The following is a 24,950-nucleotide window of genomic DNA, read 5'->3' on the forward strand; positions in this document are numbered from 1 at the left end:
TCAAAAATAAGAATTTTTAAAAAATGGTCTCATTGAGTATATAGTTCTTAGTTGATAATGACTATCAGACACTGAAGATAGTATTCTACTGCCTTCTACCTTTCATTGCTGTATTAGAGAAATAAGCAATTAAGCTAATCACTGATGCTTTGTAGCTCTTTTCACTCTAGGTGTTTTGTCTTTTGCTTTTCCTCTGGTGTTCTATGTATTACCACAAGGTTTGTAAGTGTGGATCTCTTTTTTATTTTAATTGAGATGGGTGTTCTTTAAGAATTGTTGTCTTTCTTCCATTTTGCAAAATCTCAGATTTCATGTATTCAAATGTTTCTTCCTCTCACCCACTTTCTTTCACCTCACCTTCTGGAAACACCATTGCACTAAGATCAGACCTTCTCCCTTTTATCTTCCATGTCTTAATTTCTCTTTTGTCTCATTAGGATGAATTTCAGGTAATTTCTTCATTAATTCTCTCTTCAGCTGCTTCCAATATGTTACAAAATCTGATCACTAAGTCTTTAAATTTAGTTACAATAGGGGCACCTGGGTGGCTCTGTCTGTTGAGCAGCCAACTTCGGCTCAGGCCATGATCTCATGGTCCGTGGGTTCAAGCCCCACGTGGGGCTCTGTGCTGACAGCTTGGAGCCTGCTTCAGATTCTGTGCCTCCCTCTCTGTCTAGCCCTCCCCCGTTTGCACCCTGTCTCCCTCTGTCTTTCAAAAATGAATAAATGCTAAAAGAAAATTTTAATTTAGTTACTGTAACTTTAATTTCTAGGTAATTTTATTTTAAAAAATATGCTTCATCCTTTTTATAGCCTTCTGCCCTTTACCCAATCTGTCCATTTCCATTTTTAATTTTTTAAACATTTTCATAAGTCTTTTACCCTATGTCTAAACTCTTTTCGTGTCTTAAGTCTGTTTTCTGTTATCTCTGCTGAGCTTTTGTTTTTTTTTTTTTGTGGGATGTTTTGAAATTTTATTGTGAGCTCATATTCTACAGAACACGTGTGGAAATTTGAGGTCGAAGATGTACTCCTCCAGGAGACATGCTTTTGCTCCGTTCAGTCAGCTGGAAACACTACCAATCTGGGTACACGTTCATTAAATTCTATGCATGAGGTTTGTAAAACATGCACAAAAACATGTAATAAATCCTGAGCCCATGCTGGCGATGGTTAATTTGAGGTTATACTTATGGGACATCTTTGTATTTTTTACTTTTTTTGGCTTCTCACTCAGTGTCAAAGTCAAGCTAGGCATGTTTCCTTGTCCTTGTTTGTACATCACAAAACTTTTTGAAGTCCTGGCCTCGTGTTACACTATCCTTTTAGAACACCAACTTTGAGAAATCTCATATTTCATCTCCTGTCCCCAAGTCCTATGCAACTGTCAAAACAAATTTTGTCAGAAACCCTCAGACTGGTTAGTACCTATAGATTCCTAATTATCAGCTCAGCAATATAAATATTTTAACCCAGCACTCTTAATTAACTTTCAGGAGGTGGGTGGTTCTCATGGCATTTCATTTATAAGAACACAGGAAACAGTTATCTTGAAGTACTATTCTAAACATTTACATCTCAGTAAGGTATTTGGATGGCACTGTTACTAACATGCCAGACAAAATTTTGCTTGTTCTATTTTTTTCTTGGCAAATATTTTTTCATAAATACTTGAAATAAATTAAGCTAACTAAAAGTAGCCCTGAATGGAAACTGTTTATAAGTACCCTGAAACAATTCAGAAGCACCTACTTACCATTATCTAGATGATTTTTTTTATGGTAACCATTTAAATTAAGAAGAACTATATTTGTGGGTAGTGCATTTAACCACGTCAGACGCTTTCCTCAGTGAAATATTTTCATCCTCTTATCAGATCATTTTTCACATTAATTAATTAATTATTAAAATTCTTTATTTGTTTAAAAATTTGTAATGTTTATTTATTATTTTAATATGAAATGTATTGTCAAATTGGTTTCCATACCTACATGATTTTTAATCAATCTTCTCTGTATATCAAGCATTCCTCCACATTTCAGTCGTAGCCAGGAGCCCAGAAACATGCAGGTGAGTAGATGGAAAGAAGTGAATGAGAGTTTCACAGTATTCTGGTCTCATTTGTCGCTAGGTTGAAAACCTGGCAAAAACCTTGCTGGTCCAAAATAAGACTCATTACTAATATTGTCACCAAAAATGGCATCTTCAGAGCAGTGTCCTCAGGAGCCTCGGCAACATGTAGAGATTAGCACGCAGCTTCTTGCGACAGTTTATGGAGAATTTATTTTCCCTGGTCTTGACAGGTAAGGAAATCAGGGGGGGGGGGAAACCTGTTCATAATGTATCTTATGCCTGAAAAAGTTATTCATAGATGTGCTTAGAGTCCTCACTATTTAACTGTGTTCCACGGACCACCAGCATCAACCTGACACAAAGGCTTGTTAGAAATACAAAACCTCATGCTCTTCCCCAGACCTACTGAGCCAAAATCTGCATTTTAACAAGATTCCTAGGCAATTTGTGTGCACATTAAAGTTTTGGGAAGCACTGGCCTAGATGATTTTGGAATGCTTTATATCTAGTTGATAAAGTACTTTGATAGCGTCGATTATTATCAATTGTGAAGAAGGTCTCAACCAGAATACATTAATAAAACACTGAAAAACACAATCTATACAGATTTAGATGGATATAAATGTATGCTTATCAAACTGGGAAGGGGTAACCGCTAATATGTTAGAATGCAGAATCAAGACTCCAAAACAATTTGGAAATGTCTGACAACTAACAAGATAAAATGAATGGAGAAAAACTATAAAAGTTCAAAAACTAAACTGTACAAATACAGAAGAAGGGAATCTGGCTCAATAGCAGTTTATATATAAAATACCTAAGGGGTTGGGGCACCTGGGTGGCTCAGCCGTTTGAGGGTCCAACCTGACTTCGGCTCAGGTCACGATCTCGCGGGTTGTGAGTTCGAGCCCCACGTCGGGCTCTGTGCTGACAGCTTGGAGCCTGAAGCCTGCTTCAGATTCTGTGCTTCCCTCTCTCTCTGCCTCTCTCCTGCCCACTCTCTCTCTCTGTCTCTCTCTCTCTCTCAAAAATAAAACATTAAACAAAAGACATTTTTTTAAATACCTAAGGGTCACCGCACCTGGGCGGCTCAGCCAGTAAGCAAGACTTCTAAAAATTCTGTCAATGATGGAAAACTAGCACAGTTACTAACTTCTTCCATGAAATGAACTCTAGAGAAACTTGAGAGGAAAATACAGACCCAAAAAACTAATTGAACTAGTTGAAGTCGAGTACCAATGTTACCTAGATGCTGCAGTGAAAGGAATAGTTGGTAAAAAAAAAAAAAAAAAAAAAAAAGAGGCTTATGTTTTGGTTTTGCCTCTACTCTGCATCTCCTTGAAACAATTATTGTACTACAGTAATGAGAGCAGGTATATGCGACCACAGGGGTAATATCAGGGCAGGCCAAATGAAATATGAGGTATTAAAGCAATCGTTATCAAGGAGGATTTATCCCATCAACACAAGGTTGAGTCAACGTCAGAAAACCTATTAATGTCAATTGCCATAAAACAGACTATGGGACTAAATTACAATTGATGCAAACAATATTTAATACAGTCTAACATCTACTTATGGTTATTTTTTAAAGTCTAGAAAACTAGAATACTTGATAGCATGTTCAAAAACGTACAGAAAACATTACCCTTAATGGAAGAAGATGAATTCATTTCTGTCAAGACTAAAATGAGGACAAAACAGCCAGCTATCACCATAGTATAAAACATACATTGCAGGTCCTGGCCAAGGTGACAAAGAAATAAGAGGTTTAAGGATTTAGAGGGAGACCTGAAAGCTATCATTATTTGAAGATGATATGATCATTTACATTAAAGAACCAGTATCATAAGCAAGTCATTGAAACTAAGAAGACTTAAGCAAGATTTCCAAACACAAACTAAAGAGCATTTTACCATGTCCGCAATAACTAAGTAAAAATATAATTTCAAAAGTACCACTCGCAATTGCATCAAAATCATAAAATATCCAGGAATTAACTTAATCAGGAAGGCCAAAGGTCTCTATGGAGAAAATGACAAATTCTAATAGCAGACACAGAAAAGCCAAATAGACATACATTCCATACTCCTGGCTGGAATGACTTGTTACAAATGTATCCATTATCCCCAATTAATATTTAAATCTTATGTAATCTCAACTAAAATTCTAGTTCGTTTTTTTAAGAAAGTAAATAAATGTCCTAAAAATGTACACAGTATAATAAAGGTCCACGCATTGTTATGTCAACCTTAAGAAGGGTGAAGAAAGTGCCATAATAACTTTTTTTTTTTTTTTACTTTTTAGAAAACCGTAATACTATTGCAACAGTCAAATACACCTATATAACAAAATAGGAAGCACAGAGATAGACACGTGTTTATGTGACAATTTAAAATAACAAAGATGGGGCGCCTGGGTGGCTCAGTCAGTTGAGCGTCCGACTTTGGCTCAGGTCATGATCTCACGGTCCGTGGGTTTGAGCCCCATGTCGGGCTCTGTGCTGACAGCTCAGAGCCTGGAGCCTGCTTCAGATTCTGTGTCTCCCTCTCTCTTTGACCCTCCCCCGTTCATGCTCTGTCTCTGTCTGTCTCAAAAATAAATAAACATTAAATTTTTTTTTTAAATAACAAAGATGGCACCACAAATCAAAGGAAAAATAATGGATTACTTAGTCCATGGTGTTGAAAAAAACCCTCTCTCTGTATGAAGGAATATAAATGAATATTGCCATTGTGTTACAATAAGAAAGTCTCTGCCTCCCAAGTTTGTCCCTGTGATCCAAAGCAAGCAGGTCTGAAAACTCCATCTTGACAAATAATCCTTCCTTTTCTAAAGAATCTGTCCTTTTATTATAAAAACATAATTGTAGGCGAACTAATCTTTGACAAAGCAGGAAAGAGTATCCAATGGAAAAAAGACGGTCTCTTCAACAAATGGTGCTGGGAGAACTGGACAGCAACATGCAGAAGAATGAAACTAGACCACCCTCTTACACCACACACAAATATAAACTCAAAATGGATGAAAGACCTAAATGTGAGGCAGGAAACCATCAAAATCCTAGAGGAGAGCACAGGCCACAACCTCTTTGACCTCGGCCACAGCAATTCCAATAAATAAATAAATAAATAAATAAATAAATAAATAAATAAACGTTAATCACTATGTCATACATCTGCAACTATTGCACAATTCAATTATTCAAATTAAAATATATTTTTTAAATTTTTTAATGTTTATTTATTTTTGAGAGAGAGAGAGAGAGAGAGAGCGAGCATGATCGGGGGAGGGTCAGAGATAAAGGGGGACACAGAATCCGAAGCAGGTTCCAGGCTCTGAGCTGTCAGCACAGAACCCGACGCGGGGCTCGAACCCACAACCTATGAAGTCATGGCCTGAGCTGAAGTCGGATGCTTAACCAACTGAGCTACCCAGGCACCCCTAAGATAATTTTTAATAAATAAATGAAATTTTAAAAGTGTTTTATTTATTTTTGAGAGAGACAGAGTGTGAGCAGGGGAGGGGCAGAGAGAGAGAGAGAGACACAGAATCCGGAGGCTCCAGGCTCTGAGCTGTCAGTACAGAGCCTGGCGTGGGGCTCGAACCCAAGAACTGTGAGATCATGACCTGAACTGAAATCGGAGGCTTAAGCGACTGAGCCACCCAGGTGCCCCATAAACAAATGAAATTTCAATTTGGTTTATCAAAAAAAGTGACAAGTCTTACAAATGATTTGAATATGAAAAATAAAGTTAAAAAAGATGACACCCAGTTTCCTATCATGAGCACCTGAGTGGATGATATTAATATTTATTCTTATGGGTATGAATGTGTTTGAGGCCAGGGTGCAGAATCAAAAGTTCTTTTTTATGTTTATTTATTTTGAGACAGAGTGAGTGTGGAAGGGACAGAGAGAGAATCTCAAGCAGGCTTTGCACGGTCAGTGCAGAGCCCAACACGGGGCTCGAACTAATGAACCGTGAGATCATGACCCTGAGCTAAAGTTGAACGCGTAACCAACTGAGCCACGCAGGAACCCTCAAAATCAATAGTTCGTTATTGGCTATTTTAGGATTGAGATGTCTGAGATACTACAATATGATGTTAAGTAGGCAACTGGATACATTCGTTTGAAACTCAGGAAACAGTTAAGCCAAAGATAAAAGTTCTAAGTCTACAGAATAGTGCGGTTCTCAACTCTGGCTGCAAAGGAGTATAACCTGGGAAGCTTTTAATAATACTACAGTCTAAGCTACATTCCCAGCATTTGTCTATGTGGTCTGTAATTGGCACTGAAAGTTTTTAAATGCTCCCTAGGTGATTCTATATTGTAGCTATGGCTGAGAAGCATTGATATAGTTAGAAATGGAGGAGTTCTCCAAAAGAGAAAGAGTAGACAGAAAGAAGGCACAGGAATGTGACCTAAGGAGCAAAGGTTTTCAAAATCGAGATTTACGACCCATCCGTATCATAATCTTTGGGGGTACTGGTCAAAGATAGGTTCTTAGGCTTCATTCAGAGCTCTTAAATCAGAATTTCTGAGAATGCCCAAGAATCTGCATTTTAACAAGCTTCCAAGGTGATCGTAGTGTATACTGAAGTTTGAGAACCACTCATTTAGAAGTAGGGTAGGAGTAGCCAGGGGAATGCGGAGGCAAACTGGGAGAATACAGTGTCCTGAAGATATGAGAAGGCAATGTTGAAAGGAGGGAGAGGCCAACAATGAGGAAAGCTGGTGAGAGGTCGAAAGAGATGATGAGAATAAAGAACTGACCATATCTGGAAACACTGAGATCATGGCGATTTTAGCAAGAGCAATCCTTGTCAGTGAGGTGGGGAGGTAGGGAAGAATAGAGGGGACTGAAGGATGAATGGGAGGCGAGGAAGTGGAGACAGCTTAAGGAGTCTTCTAAGAGATTTGGGTTTGTAGGCAAGCAGAAACAGCAGCCAATTGCTGGGAGTACTGTGGGGGATTTCGTGATTGTTTTCAAATAGCATGTGTTTTTATCTTGATAGTAACAATCAAGGTGGAGGCAAGAAAATTAACTAACAAAAAAAGCAGAGTACAGTTTTTTTTTTCCTTCAGATAATACGTGGCCTTTGATTAAGTGGAAAGACACATCTTCCATTGTAAGAGTCCTGAATAATCCAATAGTTTTAAGGGTAGTTCAATCTGCAAGTGGAAAGATTAGGGAGTTCTCAATTGATCATTTCTACTTATGAAATGAAGTGTGAAGCAAATTAACCAAGAAAATATGGGGATGAACTTAAATTCCTGAAAAACTTATAATTTGTATACATTACCTCTAGTTGGACCACTGAGAAAGCATTCCACCCCAAAATGAAGTATTTAATATGGCAGGAATCATATTAAAGTTACTTTGTTGCTAAGGAGATAATCAGACCTTCTGGTTTAAAGCAATCTCTTCTGCATTATAGTGCAAACCTGGAATTTCAACTGAGCAACTGTTAGACTTTTTTTTTTTCTTTTTCAAAAAATTTTTTAATGCTTACATATTTTTGAGAGAGACAGAGACAGAACGCAAGTGGGTTGGGGCAAAGAGAGAGGGAGGCACAGAATCTGAAGCAGGCTCCAGGCTCCGAGCTGTCAGCACAGAGCCCGACACGGGGCTCAAACTCACGAGCTGTGAGATCATGACCTGAGCCGAAGTCAGACACTCAACCGACTGAGCCACCCAGGCGCCCCCTGTTAGACTTTTAAATAGACGATACCCATAAAGGAAGTTTGGTACCTACCTACAGGCAATCCTGTGGCCAACCAATATAAAGCTTACATCTGAATTATGATATAATTTTCTCAACAAAATATCTTTGGCCATCTGCACATTTAATATCCAAATGGAGGAAACCTACGTCACGTAAGAGCTATGCTGGGCAATCTACACAATTCCCATTTCATCTACTCCATGTACTAGCCATATAGACAGGTTAAGTTAGCACAAAGTTCCATAGCTAGTAAAGGAATTTTGGATTAAAGGGTCTGCCTTATGCTCTGTGCACAATACATAACAAATTATTACACTTAAGATTCACTGAACGCAGCACTGAATGATCTCCAAAACCTAGGGAAACAGTGATCCTCTTGTACGAATTCCATTGTATATTATATACCACTTCTTTATCTATTCATCAGTCAATGAGCCTTTGGGCTCTTTCCATAATTTGGCTACTGTTGATAATGCTGCTATAAACATTGGGGGGCATGTGACCCTTTAAATCAACATTTTTACATCCTTTGGATAAATCCCTAGGAGTGCAATTACTGGGCCGTAGGGTAGTTCTACTTTTAACTTTTTGAGGAATCTCCATACTATTTTCCAGAGTGGCTGCACCAGTTTGCATTCCCACCAGCAGTGCAAGAAGATTCCCCTTTAACTGCATCCTTGCCAACATCTGTTGTTTCCTGTGTTAATTTTAGCCATTCTGACAGGTGTGAGGGGATATCTCATTGCAGTTTTTTTTTTTTAGTTTATTTATTTATTTTGAGACAAAGAGAGAGCGAGCATGGGGGAGGGGCAGAGAGAAAGGGAGAGAGAGAATCCCAAGCATGCTCTGTGCTGTCAGCGTGCAGCCCAACACGGGGCTCTATCTCACAAACCGATACCAAGAGTCAGACACTTATCTGACTGAGCCACCCAGACGTCCCTCATTGTAGTTTTGATTTGTATTTCCCTGATGATAAGTGATGTTGAGCATCTTTTCATGTATCTGTTAGCCATCTGTATGTTTTCTTTGGAAAAATGTCTATGCACGTCTTCTGCCCACTTCTTAACTGGATTATTTGTATTTTGGGTGTTGACTTTGATAAGTTCTTACAATTTTTTTAATGTTTATTTATTTTTGAGAGAGAGAGAGAGAGAGAGAGACAGAGCACAAGTGGGGAAGGGCAGTGAGAGAGAGAGGGAGGGAGGGAGGGAGGGAGGGAGGGAGGGAGGGAGACACAGAATCTGAAGCAGGATCCAGGCTCCGAGTTGTCAGCATAGAGCCCGACATGGGGCCCACACTCATGGACCACGAGATCATGACCTGAGCCGAAGTTGGATGCTTAACTGACTGAGCCACCCAGGCATCCTAACTTTGATAAGTTCTTTACAGATTTTGCAGGAGGAAAGAATATCCAATGGAAAAAAGACAGTCTCTTCAACAAATGGTGTTGGGAAAACTGGACAGCAACATGCAGAAGAATGAAACTGGACCGCTTTCTTATGCCAAACACAAAAATAAATTCAAAATGGATGAAAGACCTAAATGTGAGGCAGGACACCACCAAAGTCCTAGAGGAGAACACAGGGACTAACCTCTTTGACATTGGTCATAGCAACTTCTTACTAGACACATCTCCTGAGGCAAGGGAAACAAAAGCAAAAATGAACTATTGGGACCTCATCAAGATAAAAAGCTTCTGCACAGCGAAGGAAACCATCAACAAACTAGAAGGCAAACATTGGAATGGGAGGATATTTGCAAATAACATATCTGATAAAGTGTTAGTATCATAATCTATAAAAAATTTATCAATCTCTACTCATTTTTTAATTGGATTATCAGGGCTTTTTTTAGTGTTGTATAAGTTCTTCACAGATTTCGGGTATTAACCCCTTATTGGACATTTGTAAGTGTCTTCTCTTGTCAGTAGGTTACATTTTTATGGTTTCCTTCACTGTAGAAAAGTCTTTTATTTTGGCGTTGTCACAATAGCTTAGTTTTGCTTTTGTTTTCCTTGCCTAAAGAGACCTATCCATAAATATGTTGCTAAGGCCGGTGTCCAAGAAGCTATTGTCTATTTCTTCATTTCGTAGTTTTATAGTTTTATGTCTAACACATTTAGGTCTTTAATGCATTTGGAGTTTCCTTTTGTGTTTGGTGTAAGAAAGTGGTCCAGTTTCATTCTTCTACATGTTGCTGCCCACTTTTCCCAAAACCATTTGTTGAAGACAGACTGTCCTTTATCCATTGTACTTTCTTCCCTTTTTTATCATAGATTAATTAACCATATAGGTATGAGTTTATTTGGGGCTCTCTGTCTTATAATTCTGGGCCTCAGCTTCCTAGTATAAAGAATGAAACAGCAGCAGTACACAAATTGTAAAAGCTTTTATGGAATTAAATTTTTTATGATTATACCTAGGAGTGTATCATGAACTATTTCTTATCTTATTACATAAAACACCTGGAAATTTTGGTGGCACACAATAACAAGAAATTATACCAGTACTTTGTATATCGGTACATTTGTACATTTGGTATATTTGTACATTTTATTTAAAAAAATGTATACGGCATAGATGTTGTTTCTTCACTAATAAGCATGATTATATGCAATTAAGTACGATTTTATAATTTAGGTTACACCATAACACTAATTTCTAACACTAAATCAATCTTACTTTTATTATTTAAAAAAAATTTTTCTTTAACGTTTATTTATTTTTGAGACAGAGAGAGACAGAGCATGAACGGGGAGGGTCAGAGAGAGAGAGAGACACAGAACCCGAAACAGGCTCCAGGCTCCGAGCGGTCAGCACAGAGCCCGACGCGGGGCTCGAACTCACGGACCGCGAAATCATGACCTGAGCTGAAGTCGGCCGCTTAACCAACTGAGCCACCCAGGTGCCCCTCAATCTTAATTTTAAAGATTATGAATAAGAGACAAACTTCAGTAAAAGTATATAGATTTCATTTTTTGTAATTCAATTAATAAAAAAGCATCTAGTACAATGTTTCACATGATTCTGCTCTCCCTTTTTATATTTAATTATTAACCTTCCCATATTTTCATCAGAGTAAATGAGTCATCTTGCCCCAGAAGACATTCAGCTGCCCTTGGTAATTCAGGCTAACTTGTATTTTAATTTGATTTTTAATGGACAATTTACCACATGCTTTGGGAGGCACTAAAATAAGTGAAATGATTCCAAATGTTTTAAGTCAATATAACTTACTTTACCATAAAAAAAAGGAATGAAATAGAGGCACCTGCGTGGCTCAGTCGGTTAAGCCACCAACTCTTGATCTCAGCTCAGGTCATGATCTCACAGTTGTGAGATCAAGCACCACGATGGGCTCCACACTGACAGCATGGAGCCTGCTTGGGATTCTTTCTCCCTCCCTCTCTCTGCCCCTCTCCTGCTCATGCTCTCATTCTCTGTCTCTAAAAATAAATAAATAAACATCTTTAAAAAAGGAATGAAATAAATAAATACCTTTTTCCATTTGTTCACAAGGGATGTAATCTGTAACTGAAAGTGTGAACTCTAATTAAAAAACCGTAAATTGGGGCGCCTGGGTGGCTCAGTCGGTTAAGCGTCTGATTTCAGCTCAGGTCATGAGTTCACAGTTTGTGAGTTTGAGCCCCGCCTGGGGCTCTGTGCTGACAGCTCAGAGCCTGGAGCCTGCTTCGGATTGTGCGTCTTCCTCTCTCTCTGCCCCCTCCCCAACTTGAGGGCTCTCTCTCTCTCTCTCTCTCTCTCTCTCTCTCTCAAAAATAAATAAGCATTAAAAAATTATAAATATTTAAAATTAAGTATGTATTTGTATGGGGCCCAAATTTTGTATTCATCATGGTAGCCTGAAAGAGTAAGTATGCTTTGAACTTGAAACCAAGAATTTCTGCCTAGCAAGAGGAGAATGGACTAACATGAACACCATGAAAAGTAAGTGTAGTTTTCTTCCTAAGCATTCCAAAAGAGGAACATGCTTTGTGTTAATATTTGCTAATTTAACATTGTATGAACTTGAGTTTTATAAATACTTATATTATTCTTCATGTGACTAAAATCACATGGTCATGTGTGCTTAAAATAGATTTTAAAAGAAAATTTAAAAAATAGTATTAATCAGAGCATCAAGCACATCTCTTTTTTTTTTTTTAAGTTTTTAAAATTTATTTTGAGAGAGACAGAGACAGAGGGAGACAGAGAATCCCAAGGAGGCTCTGCACTGTCAGCACAGAGCTCAGTCTCATGAACTGAGAGATCATGACCTGAGCCGAGATCAAGAGTTGGAGGCTTAATCCACTGAGCCACCAAGGCGCCCTAAGCACACCTTTTAAAACCATAAAAGAAGGGGAAAGCGTTGGTGGGGAATGGGTTAAATAGGCAATGGGGACTAAGGAATGCACCTGTCGTGATGAGTACCAGGTGATGTATGGAAGTGTTCAAACACTATATTGTTCACCCGAAACTAATACAACACTGTATGTTAACTAACTGAAATTAATATAAAAACTTAAGAAAATAATTAAATAAAACCATAAAAGAAAATCCAAAAGTTCTTAATAAAGTAGAACACATTTCAGAATAGATACCTATTAAAAAATGCTAAGTACCTGTTACCAAGACCTTGAATCATCACTTAAAATATCGAACTATTGTATAATAAACTGATACTGACATAAAGCTTGAACAACCACAAAGCCTTATTACTAAAACTGGTCACTCAACCAGCAAGATCTGCATCACTTGGGAGCTTGTTAGAAATGGAGAATCTGAAAGCCCACCCCTGAACTGTTGAATCAATTGGTATTTGGTTAATAAGGTCACTAGGTGCTCCACATGCATATTAAAGTTTCAGAATCACTGTCCTATAGAATAATATTATTACTTCATAAATTATACAGCATTACTTGTTATTTCTTTGCATTAGAAGTGACTGAGGTAGCTGAACAAAGTTCTAGAAAATTCAATTTGCTATCTGAAAAATCTATTTCTATTTATATATTTACATATGTACATACCTAATATATTTTTTGCTTATTTAGGTAGACCCTTGATGAATATTAATGGCATACAGTAAAAATGATTAACTTTCCTTAATCTTCAAGTGGCAGGATAATATTATGTATTTAAGAATCAAAGAAAATAGGCTGCAATAGCTTCTTCAAAATTTTTTAAAAGAAAAAATTTAAAGAATTTTAAAGAATCTTCTCTTTTACAAATTGTGGTAACTTTCAAATGATTCAGTCAGCAACTTCCCATCCTAAACTACTGATGTCAGAATTCTCACAGCTTGTAAAAACTCTGATTTTCCAATGCAGTAAGACTCTCCTTGGCTACAATAGACAAAGCCTTGCTTAACACGTGCGTGCGTGCGTGCGTGCGTGAGTGCGCACACACACACACACACACACACTCACACACACACACTCTCTACCTCTTTCTGTGGAAAATCTAAGCTATTTTAACACCATAAGCACAGGGATTTTTTTCATGTTTTAAAATGCAGAAATAAAAAAGACTATGCCTTAAGGAAGAGAAGACATCTAGGCATTTCCAAATTAACTTAATATACATTAATGTATCAAAGGGCACCCAGTCTGTTAGAGCACTCTGGATGCTGAGACAGGCTCCTGAGAACCTTAGAAGCACTCTATGTATAACATCAATATTTATTAAAGCAAATAAAGACAATTCAAAATTCTGTGATAAAGTTAGGATACTTTTTTAACAACTTATGCTAAATGTTTACTTCTTTTCAAAAAAAATTTTTTTTACATTTATTTATTTTTGATAGAGAGAGACAAAGCACAAGTTGGGGAGGGGCAGAGAGAGGAGGAGACACAGAATCCAAAGCAGGCTTCAGGCTCTGAGCTGTCAGCACAGAGCCCGACGAGGGGCTCGAACTCACAAACTGTGAGATCATGACCCGAGCCGAAGTCGGACGCTTAACCGACTGAGCCACTCAGGCACCCCACTGTTTACTTACTTCTTAAGCACATCTTTAAATCTCAGACTTTAGGGTAACTATAAAACAGGGGCAATATCACCTTTAATAATAATATTTACCTGAATAAGCTTCCACTAGTAGGATGAATAATAATTATGAATAAATGACAGTCATTTTAATGAAATAGGTGGAGTTTTTAAAAACTGGAATTACTTGAAAATGAAAGATTTTTTTTTTATCAAATTGCTTAAGGGTAATTCAATCATATACCTCACACTAAATTCTACAATATAAATAACCACATATCCTATCTTTTATTTTGCGTAAAAGTTTATCTGACATTTGTGTATCTAAAGAGTCTAACTTATATAAAGGTGATTTATTTTGTGACGGTATCTTAGGAACTGTAAAGAGAATCTGTACTCTTAAGCAACTTACATGAAATATCCTCTTGAAGTCTATTTTTCCATAGTAGAGAATATAGACACAAGCTATCAAATACCTAGGATAGATGGATGCTGTGATGTTGGGAGAAGAAGTAAAGAGAGAGAAAAGAAATCTCAGACTTTAATTTTTTCATTCAACTTTATCCACAGTTTGCATCGGTAATATACATTTAGTGTTCCATTTATTTTTAAATGCATCAGAAAATCAATTATGATAGATCTGTGACCAATACAAAGATTTCTGAATTCTTCAAAAAATTCACTTAGAAAAGTCGATAAACTAGCATTCTGTAAAGATAATTATTAAACAAATGGTAATGCATTTTTACTCCTTATTTCAATTCTAACATATCCAACATCACTTCTTTCTTGTGCCATACGGTAATAAAATTTAGCAGAAGTAGCTATCTACTACATTTTTTAGGGCCTAATGAAATATTTGCTTGACTTATTTAACCCCTTCAAATCACAAATCCAATTCAAATAATTATAATCGTTCTTAATTCAGTAAGTGATGAAGCAAATATAAAATAACCATAAAAACCATTTAGAATAAAATTTACACTTATTTTAAAAACTACTAAAAGAAATACATCAGAGCCTTGATAAAATGTGTCCTTGGGGACTATGCTGAGGAACTGACTTAGAGGTGGTGTCGCCTTTTGGCACTAGAGTAAATAGACTGACATGATGTGAACCTCAGATGGACCCATCTTAAATGGAATTTTGCTTTGCGGTGAAGAATGCTGTAAGTGAGGTTCTGGTGTATTTTCCCTTTAAAGCAATAACTGACGAGTAAGCGAAATGCAATAAGGAAATGGCCTATCATTTCAATGAGAAACAGGAAAATACCTGTAAAATAATTAACATCTAGACTGATTGAGAAGAGGAATCCTACCGCATGGGAACTATGAAAGCAGTATGCATGATTGCTGTAGCTCTTAATGGTCACTTGATTTGTAACATTGGCAGATTTGTACAATAAAAACTATCAACTTGAGATATTTATTTGCCATTTCTTACCTTTATGACTCAAGTTTTCACTAGGGAGATTGATTATGCCAATGAAGTTTTTTTTTAGATCCAACTGAAAAATAGGAACTAATTAGCTGAAATACTTAAAGTAATAAATTACTAATAATTTAATTTTAAACCTTACAGTTATAAGAAGCTTTAGTTCTTTAAAAGCTCCAATTTCACACTTGGGGAATGTAAAGAACACATGTGTATTCTAATGCCAAAATGTAATTATATGGCTTCATTGCCAACTGATCAATAAAAGTAGAGTTGTTTCGAAACCAACCCTTATTATACCCATTTGGCACACTAGTTTTTACCTTTTATATATACCCTTTGAAATACCCAGGCCAACACTTTTAATAAGTTGCATCCATATTAAGAGGTAACAAGTGCAAATAATCACATATTTAAGATATGGTACTTGCTTGGCTACTGCAAAAGTAATTATACTAAGGTTTTTCTATAGCAAACTGAGTTATTACAGTAATGTTTTTGAAAAATTCCTGCACTCCTACCAACGTAAATTTATCCAGCTCCAAACTAAACAAGGACTTTAGGTAACATAGCATACTTAGGAAAATATTTATAGAATGGTCTGTGTTTAATTCAACATCATGTTCACTGAGGATCCTAAGATTTACAGGATCCACAAATGGCCAGATTCCAAATACACACCTATTCTTCAATTGCTGCTCTATGAATCTGAAAAACAAAACAAAACAAAACAAAACAAAACAAAACCCAACTAATGGCAGCATGCCGACTGCAAGTCCAGACACAGATCCAAACTTTGGCAGTTTTATCAAAGTGTCCTTGATAATGAGTACTTGGCTACTTCTCAAAAACCTTACTGCTTTGTGTAACATTTTCAATACAGAAATAAAATACTCTTCAAATAATACATATTAAAAGATGATTAAGTTTTGCAAAATTAAATAGCATAAATTAAGCATATTAACATTTTTTTTTTTTTGACAACATGACATAACCAATTTAAGGAAAACGGCAATGGACTAAATAAAAAACCACAAATGTCACCGTGTGAGGCACATTTAAATCCTCACATATAACTGACCTTACAAAATCTACTAAAATATTTTAAAGTTCCATTGATTCCATTAATACATAAAAAGAAATTGCAAAAATGCTTAAGACTATGTAAGAGTCATCAATTACACAGGCACTTCACATGTAAACAGTCTACAGTACAACTGAAAATATTTTGGCACTAACCTATAATACTAAAAGAATTTAATATAAAGCCAGAGTTCTGCATTTTCTACTCATTTTTTTCTAGAAAACTAAGACCAAAGATTGAAGAAACTGTGTATAAACTAGAATTAGAAGTGTATTAAATAACTCAAATATAGAATAGTCTTAAATCGGTAAAAAAATGATTACCTCATCCAGGTGTTTACTAGTATGCTCTGATATAAAAAAGTAAACCTAATGTGATTATTAAATTGAAACCACATCTTAAATTTAGTATCAATCTGGTTTTTGAAAAATAATGAAGGTTATCAACTGACTCAGTAAAAAGAGAATTTGAATTTATCAAAAACTCTTATTAAGTTAATCCAGTTTTTCCCCCAAAAGAAGTTTGGGCAATTCGAAATTTAACTTTGATGTTTTAACATGATTTTTTTTAACCTATGGATTGACCTAATAAAATTATTAATTTTGATTAGACATTCTTATCACGAATTTGAGATTTTTTAAATCACTTCAAATAAATGAAACTATACACTTATAATTTTGAAGTGTTACATCAAGCTGTAGAAAGCTGAGATGCCTTGGTTGTAGGTAATTCAAGAAGAGCCTGCACTGTGACACCAACTTTCACAAGACCTCTCTCTTCCAGAATATGATGAGGCAAACAGAGTCTTTCCTGAAAAACAAAATAAATGATATCAGAACATCTGTTTTTTAATAGTGCAGTAAAGCCTGAACAAGTTAGAACTGGATTTTTAAAACATGTGTCTTGTAAAACTTCAAGTAGAAAGTACGCAATTTTAATTAAATTCTAAACTTTTTATTCTCTTCTTGAGGTGTAATTGCCATGTAACATTATATTAGTTTCAAGTGTAAAACATAATGATTTGAACAGCATTCTCTTCTCTGTATCTATAATGTACACTTTATTTTGTTTGTCCACTTGGGTTTTTTTTAGAGTCTACATGTAAGTGGAAACATACAGGATTTGTCGTTCTCTGTCTGACTTAATTTTGTTTAGCATAATTCCCTCAAAGTCCATCCAAGTCACAAATGGCAAGATTTAGTTCTTTTTTATGGCTGAGTAGTATTCCACTGTACGTATACCACATCTGTGTCCATTCATCCACCAACGGTCTCTTCGGTTGCTTCCATATCCTGGCTATCGTAAATAATGCCACAATGACACAGGGGTGTGAATATCCCCTTGAATTGGTATGTTTGTTTTCTTTGGATAAACGCTCAGAAGTAGAATTGCTGGATCATATGGTATTTCTATTTTTAATTTTTGAGGATCCTGCATACTGTTTGCCACAGGGGCTGCACCAATTTACCTTCCCATCAACCTGACGCAAGGGTTCTCTTTTTTCCACGTCCTCATCAACGTTTTGTCTTTTGGACAACAGCCATTCTAACGGCGGTCAGGTGGCATCTCATTGTACAAATTCTAATTCTCAAATGGCTCTTTCGATAGACTTTTAGGGTATGGGATTCTATTTTACGGGCTCTGTTTTGATCGGAGGTTGATCTGATCCACATAAATAAGCGAATATTTTAAAGTGAGACAGTCATGCTAGAAGTTCCCTAAGCTCTTGTGCTGGAGTAGAAAGAGCACTCCATTTCCAGTCAGGAAATCTAAGGGCCATGCATACGAAGTACTAAAGGTACTCAAAACTACCCAGAGACTCAGTTTCTTCAACCTGAAGAAAGGACTGTGTAAGAAACAAACTGAAGAGTGTAAACTCTTCAGTCCTGTACAAAATTGGCCTCTCTCGTTCATTCTACCAGTTCTGAGGTTCCACGGTCTCTAAAATATGAAATGATTCAGTACTTTTTTTTTTGTCTTACTGTTACTTCTTTCCAGCTGCTAGTGATCTTTGTTGCTTCTTAGTTCAGTGGTCTAGAATTTGAGAAGTAGCAACGGCCTCCTCTTGTAAGCACATCACATGTCACTTGACCTTAAGGCAGCTTTGCATTAGGTTTCATTAGCCTTGGCTGATCCTCTTCTAACTTCTTTCCTTTTTGTAAGTAATCTCTACTCCCGACGTGGGGCTCAAACTCACCACCCCAAGATCAAGAGTCACATTCTCTACCAACTCAGCCAGCCAGGTTGTCCCTCTTCTAGCATTCTTGATGTTTTCAAGAGTTCTGTCTTCACTCTCTTCTCTTTTGTACTATATCTTCTCTTTGGTATTCTCAAAGCCTTATCAAAATTGCAAGGGTTAACCAAATAAATTTGGTAGCTATTTCTGAAGAAACAGGGCAGTCCACTGCTTCAGCTGGGACACACATTCATCTCAGGAAAGTAAGCTAGTAATGGATAGCGTGGGAGGCAAACAGACCATCGACAGGACCCATCTGGTCCATAACTATACACTTGGTGAGCACAGTATCTTACAAGTCTAGAAACATTACATTTTTTTCTAAATCCACTGTTTCTTCAAACATGGGGGGCCTTGGCAAGACTAGGCTCCTATTCCCAAACAGTAATAACTATATCCTCCACCCTGATGACTTTCAAATCTTTATTTCCTGCCATGACCTCTCTATTGAGCTCCAGATACAAATATGAACATGAGACAGCCAAATGGATGTCTAACAGGCAGATCAAAATCAATCTGTCCACAACCGAATTACATCATCACTAAGTTAAACTGTCCTTTTATATTCTGTACCTACGTCAGTAATACACTATTCAATTTCTCTCAATATAAACCTCGGAATCCTAATAGTCTTTTCTTTCTTCCTTATTCCCATAAACCGTTCACCAAACACTACTGGTAATAATCCCATTTATCAGAAGCATTCTCAAAAACTATCTTCTTATCTCCATTTTCACAATAGCATTTGCTGCCTTCCCAATGTTTTGTTTATTTATTCAAATAATCACTGAAATGTCAGAAAAGAAAAAAAGGTTTCAAATCAATGACCTCAGCTTCCACCTTAGAACTAGAAAAAGAACAAACAAATTAAGCCGATGGCAAGAAGAAAGAAAGAACATATGAAGTTGAGAGAGGAAAGCAATAAAATAAAAACCAGAAAATAATAGACAAAAAAAAAAAATCAGTGAAACCAAATGTTAGTTCACTGAGAAAATTTTTAAAAATTCATAAGCTTCTAGCTAGGTTAATCAGAAAAAAGAAAACACACAGATTACCTACATCAGGAATAAGAGAAGTAACATCAGAAGAGATATTACAAATACTAAACTGATAATAAGGGGACATTATAAACAACTTTATAATAATAAGTTTGACAAACTACATGAAATAGACAAATTCCTTGACACACAGTATACCAAAAGCTCATGCAAGAAGAAACAGAAAACCAGAATAGCCTTGTATCTATTAAAGAAATTAGAATTGTAGTTAAAATCCTTTCCACAAAGAAAACTTTTGGCCCAGCTGGTTTCATTAAAGAATCTGACCAAATGTTTTAAAAGGAAATAGGATCAATTCTACACAAAATTTTCACAAAAAGTGAGGAGCAGGGAATACTTCCTAACCTATTTCTTAAGGTCAATATTACCATGACACTAAAGCCAGGCAAAAGATATTAAAAGAAAAGAAAACTAAAGACCAATATCCCCATGAACATAGATGTAAAAAGTCTAAACAAAATTTTAGCAAACTGAGTTCAACAATATCAAAACAACAACAAAATCTAAGATGACCAAGAGGGTTTATCCCAGAAATCTAGGTTTGAGTTAATATCTGAAAATCAACCACCATTAAGTCACAATACTGTGAAAGAAAAAGGATGTTATCATCTCAGTGGTTGTAGAAAAAGCATTTGACAGAATTCAACATCCGTTCCTGATAAGAACTCTCAACAATCTAGGAATAGAAAGGAATTTGCTCAACCTGATACAGTTCATCTATAAAGAAAAACAACAGCTAACATTTGCAAAGCATATATCTCATAGAGTACTTTTATCTGGAATATAGAAAAAAAACACCCACAACTCATTAATAAAAAGGTGAATAATCCAATTAATAAAGGGGCACAGGATTTGAAAAGACACTTCTCCAAAGAATGTCTACAAATAGTCAATAACCACATGAAAATGTGCCCCACATAATTAGCCACTAGGGAAATGCTAATTAAAACCACAATGGCTGTGGGTGCCCCACATCCAGTGAGCTATGCTAGCTTACTGTCAACTTCCCCTAGAGGGTGAGGGCCCCCAATCCAGCTGCACAGCTGTGGATGCTGGGGATTGTGTTGGATGTCCAGAAACAGTCAGGGGTGGCAAATGGGTCAGATCCACATTTCAGCTCTGGAGGAACTCTGGGTGCGGGGTGAGGCAATGGGATCCTCCAGCCTTTGCATCCCAGGCTCCCCCATCGAGCCCAGAGCCCAATCCCTCCCGAGGCAATGGCAGGACTGGGTCCCTAGCTGACCAGGCACAGGGATGCTGCAGGGGAGGCGACACAGGCATCAGCCACAAGAAACTGAAAGCAGCAGCTGTGAACCTCTCCCAAGCACAGTAAATGATGTGACGTTCCCCGGCTCCTCTGAGAATCTCTGCCTGCTCCCTCCTCTTTCCCACCCTCAACTGTGTCCTTGGGGCCTAGGTATAGAATGAAGAAAGCTGAAACAAGTGTTCAAAAAAAAATTTGTTCATGAGTGTTCATAGCAGCATTATTCATAATAAACAATGAGTGGAAACAGCCCAAACGTCCATCAACTTATGAACTGTAAACAAAATGTGGTATAAATGTTAGTCAGTTAGTTAGGAGGTATCAGCCAGGAGGGATAAACTGGTGCTGGCCACACCCTCGGAGGCACCCCCAAAGGTTAACAGCCACACCTTCAGAGCCACCTCTAAGGGCTAACAGAGCAGGAAAGGCTTAGCCACAGAGTTGGCTCAAAAGGCACAAAGGGACTTCTAAGAACGGAGCAAGCACACAAAAGGTTGCCTTGTGCTATCCCCTGTCACCTTAGGTTACCTTAAAGTCACAGCAAAGCCCATTAAAACTCTTGAATATGCAGTACATAAATAAATACAATTATAACAGAATGCATCATAAGGAGGCACAATGCACAGAAGCCAAAATGTTACACAATCAGCAGCCGACAATCAAAAATGCCAATCAAAGCCAAATTTATATGTAAACAAAGCAGGCTTATAAGGCTGTAGCTAGAGCTTCTCAGGTCCATTGCCATTCTTACTCAGGCAGGGGCCTGCTTTCACTCTTAAAAGTGTACTATACTTATCTACTTGATAAACTCTATCTCCCTATTCTGGTCTCAGGTCCCTAATTCATTGCTGCATCCAGGCCAAGAACCTAGTGACCCAGTAACCTAGACATACAATAAAATATTCAGCCATAAAAATAAATAAAGTACCACTTTACACAACAACACGGATAAACCTTGGAAACATTATACAAAATGAAAAAAGCAGACACAAAAGCTCCCATATTGTAGGACTTCATTTATACGTAATGTCCAGAATAGGCAAATCCATAGAAACAGAATGGGGTGCTGGGGGTGGGGAGTATGGACAGGGAGACTACTAATGGGTAAGAGGTTTCTTTCTGGGATGATAAAACATTCTAGGGGAGGAGCTAAGATAGTAGAGTACTAGGAGGACCCTAGGCTTCCCTCATCCCTGGAACATACCTAGATAACCATCAAATCACTCCAAATACCTAAAAAATCCATCCGAGGACTGACAGAACAAACTGCACAACTAAAGGGAGAGAAGGGGCCACATCATGGAAGGTAGGAGGCACGGAGCTATGGTCTGGGGAAGAAAAGGGCTGCAGAGGGGAGGGAGCCCTGGTTGTGGAGAAAAGAGAGAGAGAGAGAGAGAGAGAGAGAGAGAGAGAGAGAGAGAGAAGCACAACAGGGGGTAGCATAAGGAAAACACTTCTCCAAAGTTACTGACTGGGAAAAGGAGAGAGGCTGATTTCCATGAGTTTTCGCACCCAGTGGGGCTCAAAGACTGAAGTATTAGAGGTCTGTGGCACAGCTGGTCTAGAGCCCTGAGAGCGCTGCAGTGCTCCTGTAAGAGGAGATAGGCAGGTAACCCGGGGGCAGACATGTGACACGTGGATTGCCTGAGATGCACTGGCAGAGACAGTTCTCCATTCTTGGAGCACATCTGAGAGAGGTGGAGTTTCCTCTCCAGGGACAAAGGAGCCAGTGAACGCCGTTTCCCACCCCTGCCCCCTGAGCATAGACACAGAGACACCCACTGAGGGCAGCCAACCTAGGCAATGGTTCTTTAGCACACTTGGCCCCTGCCCTTCTGGGTCAAACCTGCATCAATCCCAGTGCAGCAAGACCCTCCCCAGGAAGACCGGCACAGGTCCCCCCCCCATACCTGGGTCCCTAAAGTTCAGAGTCTTAAACTCAGTGGGCCTGGCTGGGATAGAGTCCAAAGTGCACTCCACTGCTCCAGGCAGGCAAACAATCCAGACATACTGTGAAAACAGCAATCTGAAAAACACCTAGGACACACGAGGGGAAATTATTAGCTCCTCTGGGAGGGCTTCCCTGACAGCAGTGAGCATAAACCCCTCTCTGGGGACAAAGGAGCTGGTTGGTGCCACTTCCCTCTCCCATCCCTCAGCATAGACTAACTTCAGTCAACAGCACAGTGCCAACACCCACTGCTGAAATTACTTTCACTAAGCCCCGCCACCCTTCGTTGTGCTGGTACTGCTTTTCCAGGCAAACATCCCTGAGAACTGATGCAGCAGGCTCCTCCCCCAGAAGACCAGCACAAAACCCTGCACAAACCACATCTACTGACCATAAAGATCTGCAAGGCTTCAGCTCTAGTGGAAAAAGCATCAGGTCTGTTAACAAGCAGACCGAAGCACATGTAGATAGAACTCGCCACGCTCTGGCCAAGGTCCAAACACTCCCCCACTGCAGGCAAGGAGCAACTCTACAGAGGACTAACGGATGGGATACAGCAGTCATAACGCGGCAGCAGAGCACATGCAGCATACGCCAGAGACACTTCCTGAAGCGTCAGGCCCTGGATGTTCTATGATTTCTTATTCGTAGAGCCATTAACCTCAGAAGCAGGGAACATAACAGGCTTTCCTAACACACAGAAGAAGACAGAAACCTAGACAAAATGCCAAGACAAAGGAATTCATCCCAAAAGAAAGAATAAGAAAAAGTCATGGCCAGGGATCTAATCAAAACAGATGTAAGTAATACGCCTGATCCAGAATTTAAAACAACAATCATAAGGATACTAGCTGGGCTTGGGAAAAGCATAGAAGACATCAGGGAGACACTTACCACAGCGATAAAAGAGCTTAAAACTGATAAGGCCAAAATGAAAAGTGAAATAACCAAGATTCGAAACCAACTGGTAGTAATGACCACAAGGATGGAAGAAGCAGAGGAATGAACAACATATAAGACAAAATTATGGAAATAATGAATCTGATCAAAAGAAGGAAAGAAAAATCTTGGACCATGAATGTAGACTTAGGGAACTCGGTGGCTTAACGAAGTGTAGTTAACATTCATATCATAGGACACCCAGAAGAAGAGAGAGAAAAGGGGACAGAAAATTTATTTGAGGAAATTACAGCGTCCCTAATCTGGGGAAGGAAATAGACTTCCAAATCCAGGAGGCACAGAAAACTCCCATCAACATCAACAGAAACAGGCCAACACCAAAATATATCATTAATTTGCAAAATACAGAGGTAAGGAAAAAAATCCTAAAAGCAGAAGACAAAAGAAGTCCCTAACTTACAAGAGATGACAAATAAGGTTAGCAGCAGATCTCTCTACAGAAACTTGGCAGGCTAGAAGGGAGTGGAATGATACACTCAATGTGCTGAATGGGAAAAATCTTCAGCCAAGAATACTCTATCGAGCAAGGCAATCAATCAGAAAAGAAGGAAAAAGAGTTTCCTAGACAAACAAAAATTAAGAGTTTGTGACCACTAAAGTAGCCCCGCAAGAAATATTAAAGGGGACTCTTTGAGTGGGAAAGAAAGACCAAAAGCAACAAAGATTAGAAAGGAACAGAGGAAATCTCCAGAAACAATGACAAAACAAGTAATAAGATGGCACTAAATTCCTATCTATCATTACTCTGAATGTAAATGGACGAAATGCTCCACTCAAAAGACACAGGGTGTCAGGATGCATAAAAAACAAGAGCCATCGAGGGGCGCCTGGGTGGCTCAGTCAGTTAAGTGTCCAACTTTGGCTCAGGTCATGATCTTACAGTTTGTGGGTTCAAACCCTGTGTTGGGCTCCATGATGACAGCTCAGAGCCTGGAGCTTGCTTCGGATTCTGTGTCTCCCTCTCTTTCTACCCCTCCCCCACTCGTGCTCTGTCTCTATCTCTCAAAAATAAATAAAACATTAAAAAAAAAGACCCATCTGTATGCTGCCTAGAAGAGACCCATTTTGGACCTATAGACAGCTGCATACTGAAAGTAAGCAGAGGGAAAAACATTTACCACGCAAATGGACATCAAAACAAAAAAGCCAGAGTAGCAATACTTATATCAGACAAAC

The 24,950-nt window shown here is 38.1% G+C and overlaps 1 protein-coding gene across 2 annotated transcripts in view; it reads right to left on the minus strand.

The window, feature by feature from the left end:
• Positions 1–14,315: 14,315 nt before the first annotated feature.
• The window catches only part of LRCH2 (leucine rich repeats and calponin homology domain containing 2), a 99,516-nt gene continuing 88,881 nt past the window's right edge, over positions 14,316–24,950 (minus strand). For both annotated transcript variants that reach the window (XM_042974815.1, XM_042974814.1), the window contains one exon: positions 14,316–17,115. In XM_042974815.1, the coding sequence (XP_042830749.1) occupies positions 16,996–17,115 (120 nt within the window). In that variant the 3' untranslated portion in view covers positions 14,316–16,995. The remainder of the gene's footprint in view (positions 17,116–24,950) is intronic.

Source organism: Panthera tigris, chromosome X, assembly GCF_018350195.1.
Source record: "Panthera tigris isolate Pti1 chromosome X, P.tigris_Pti1_mat1.1, whole genome shotgun sequence".
Classification (NCBI taxonomy): Eukaryota; Metazoa; Chordata; class Mammalia; order Carnivora; family Felidae; genus Panthera; species Panthera tigris.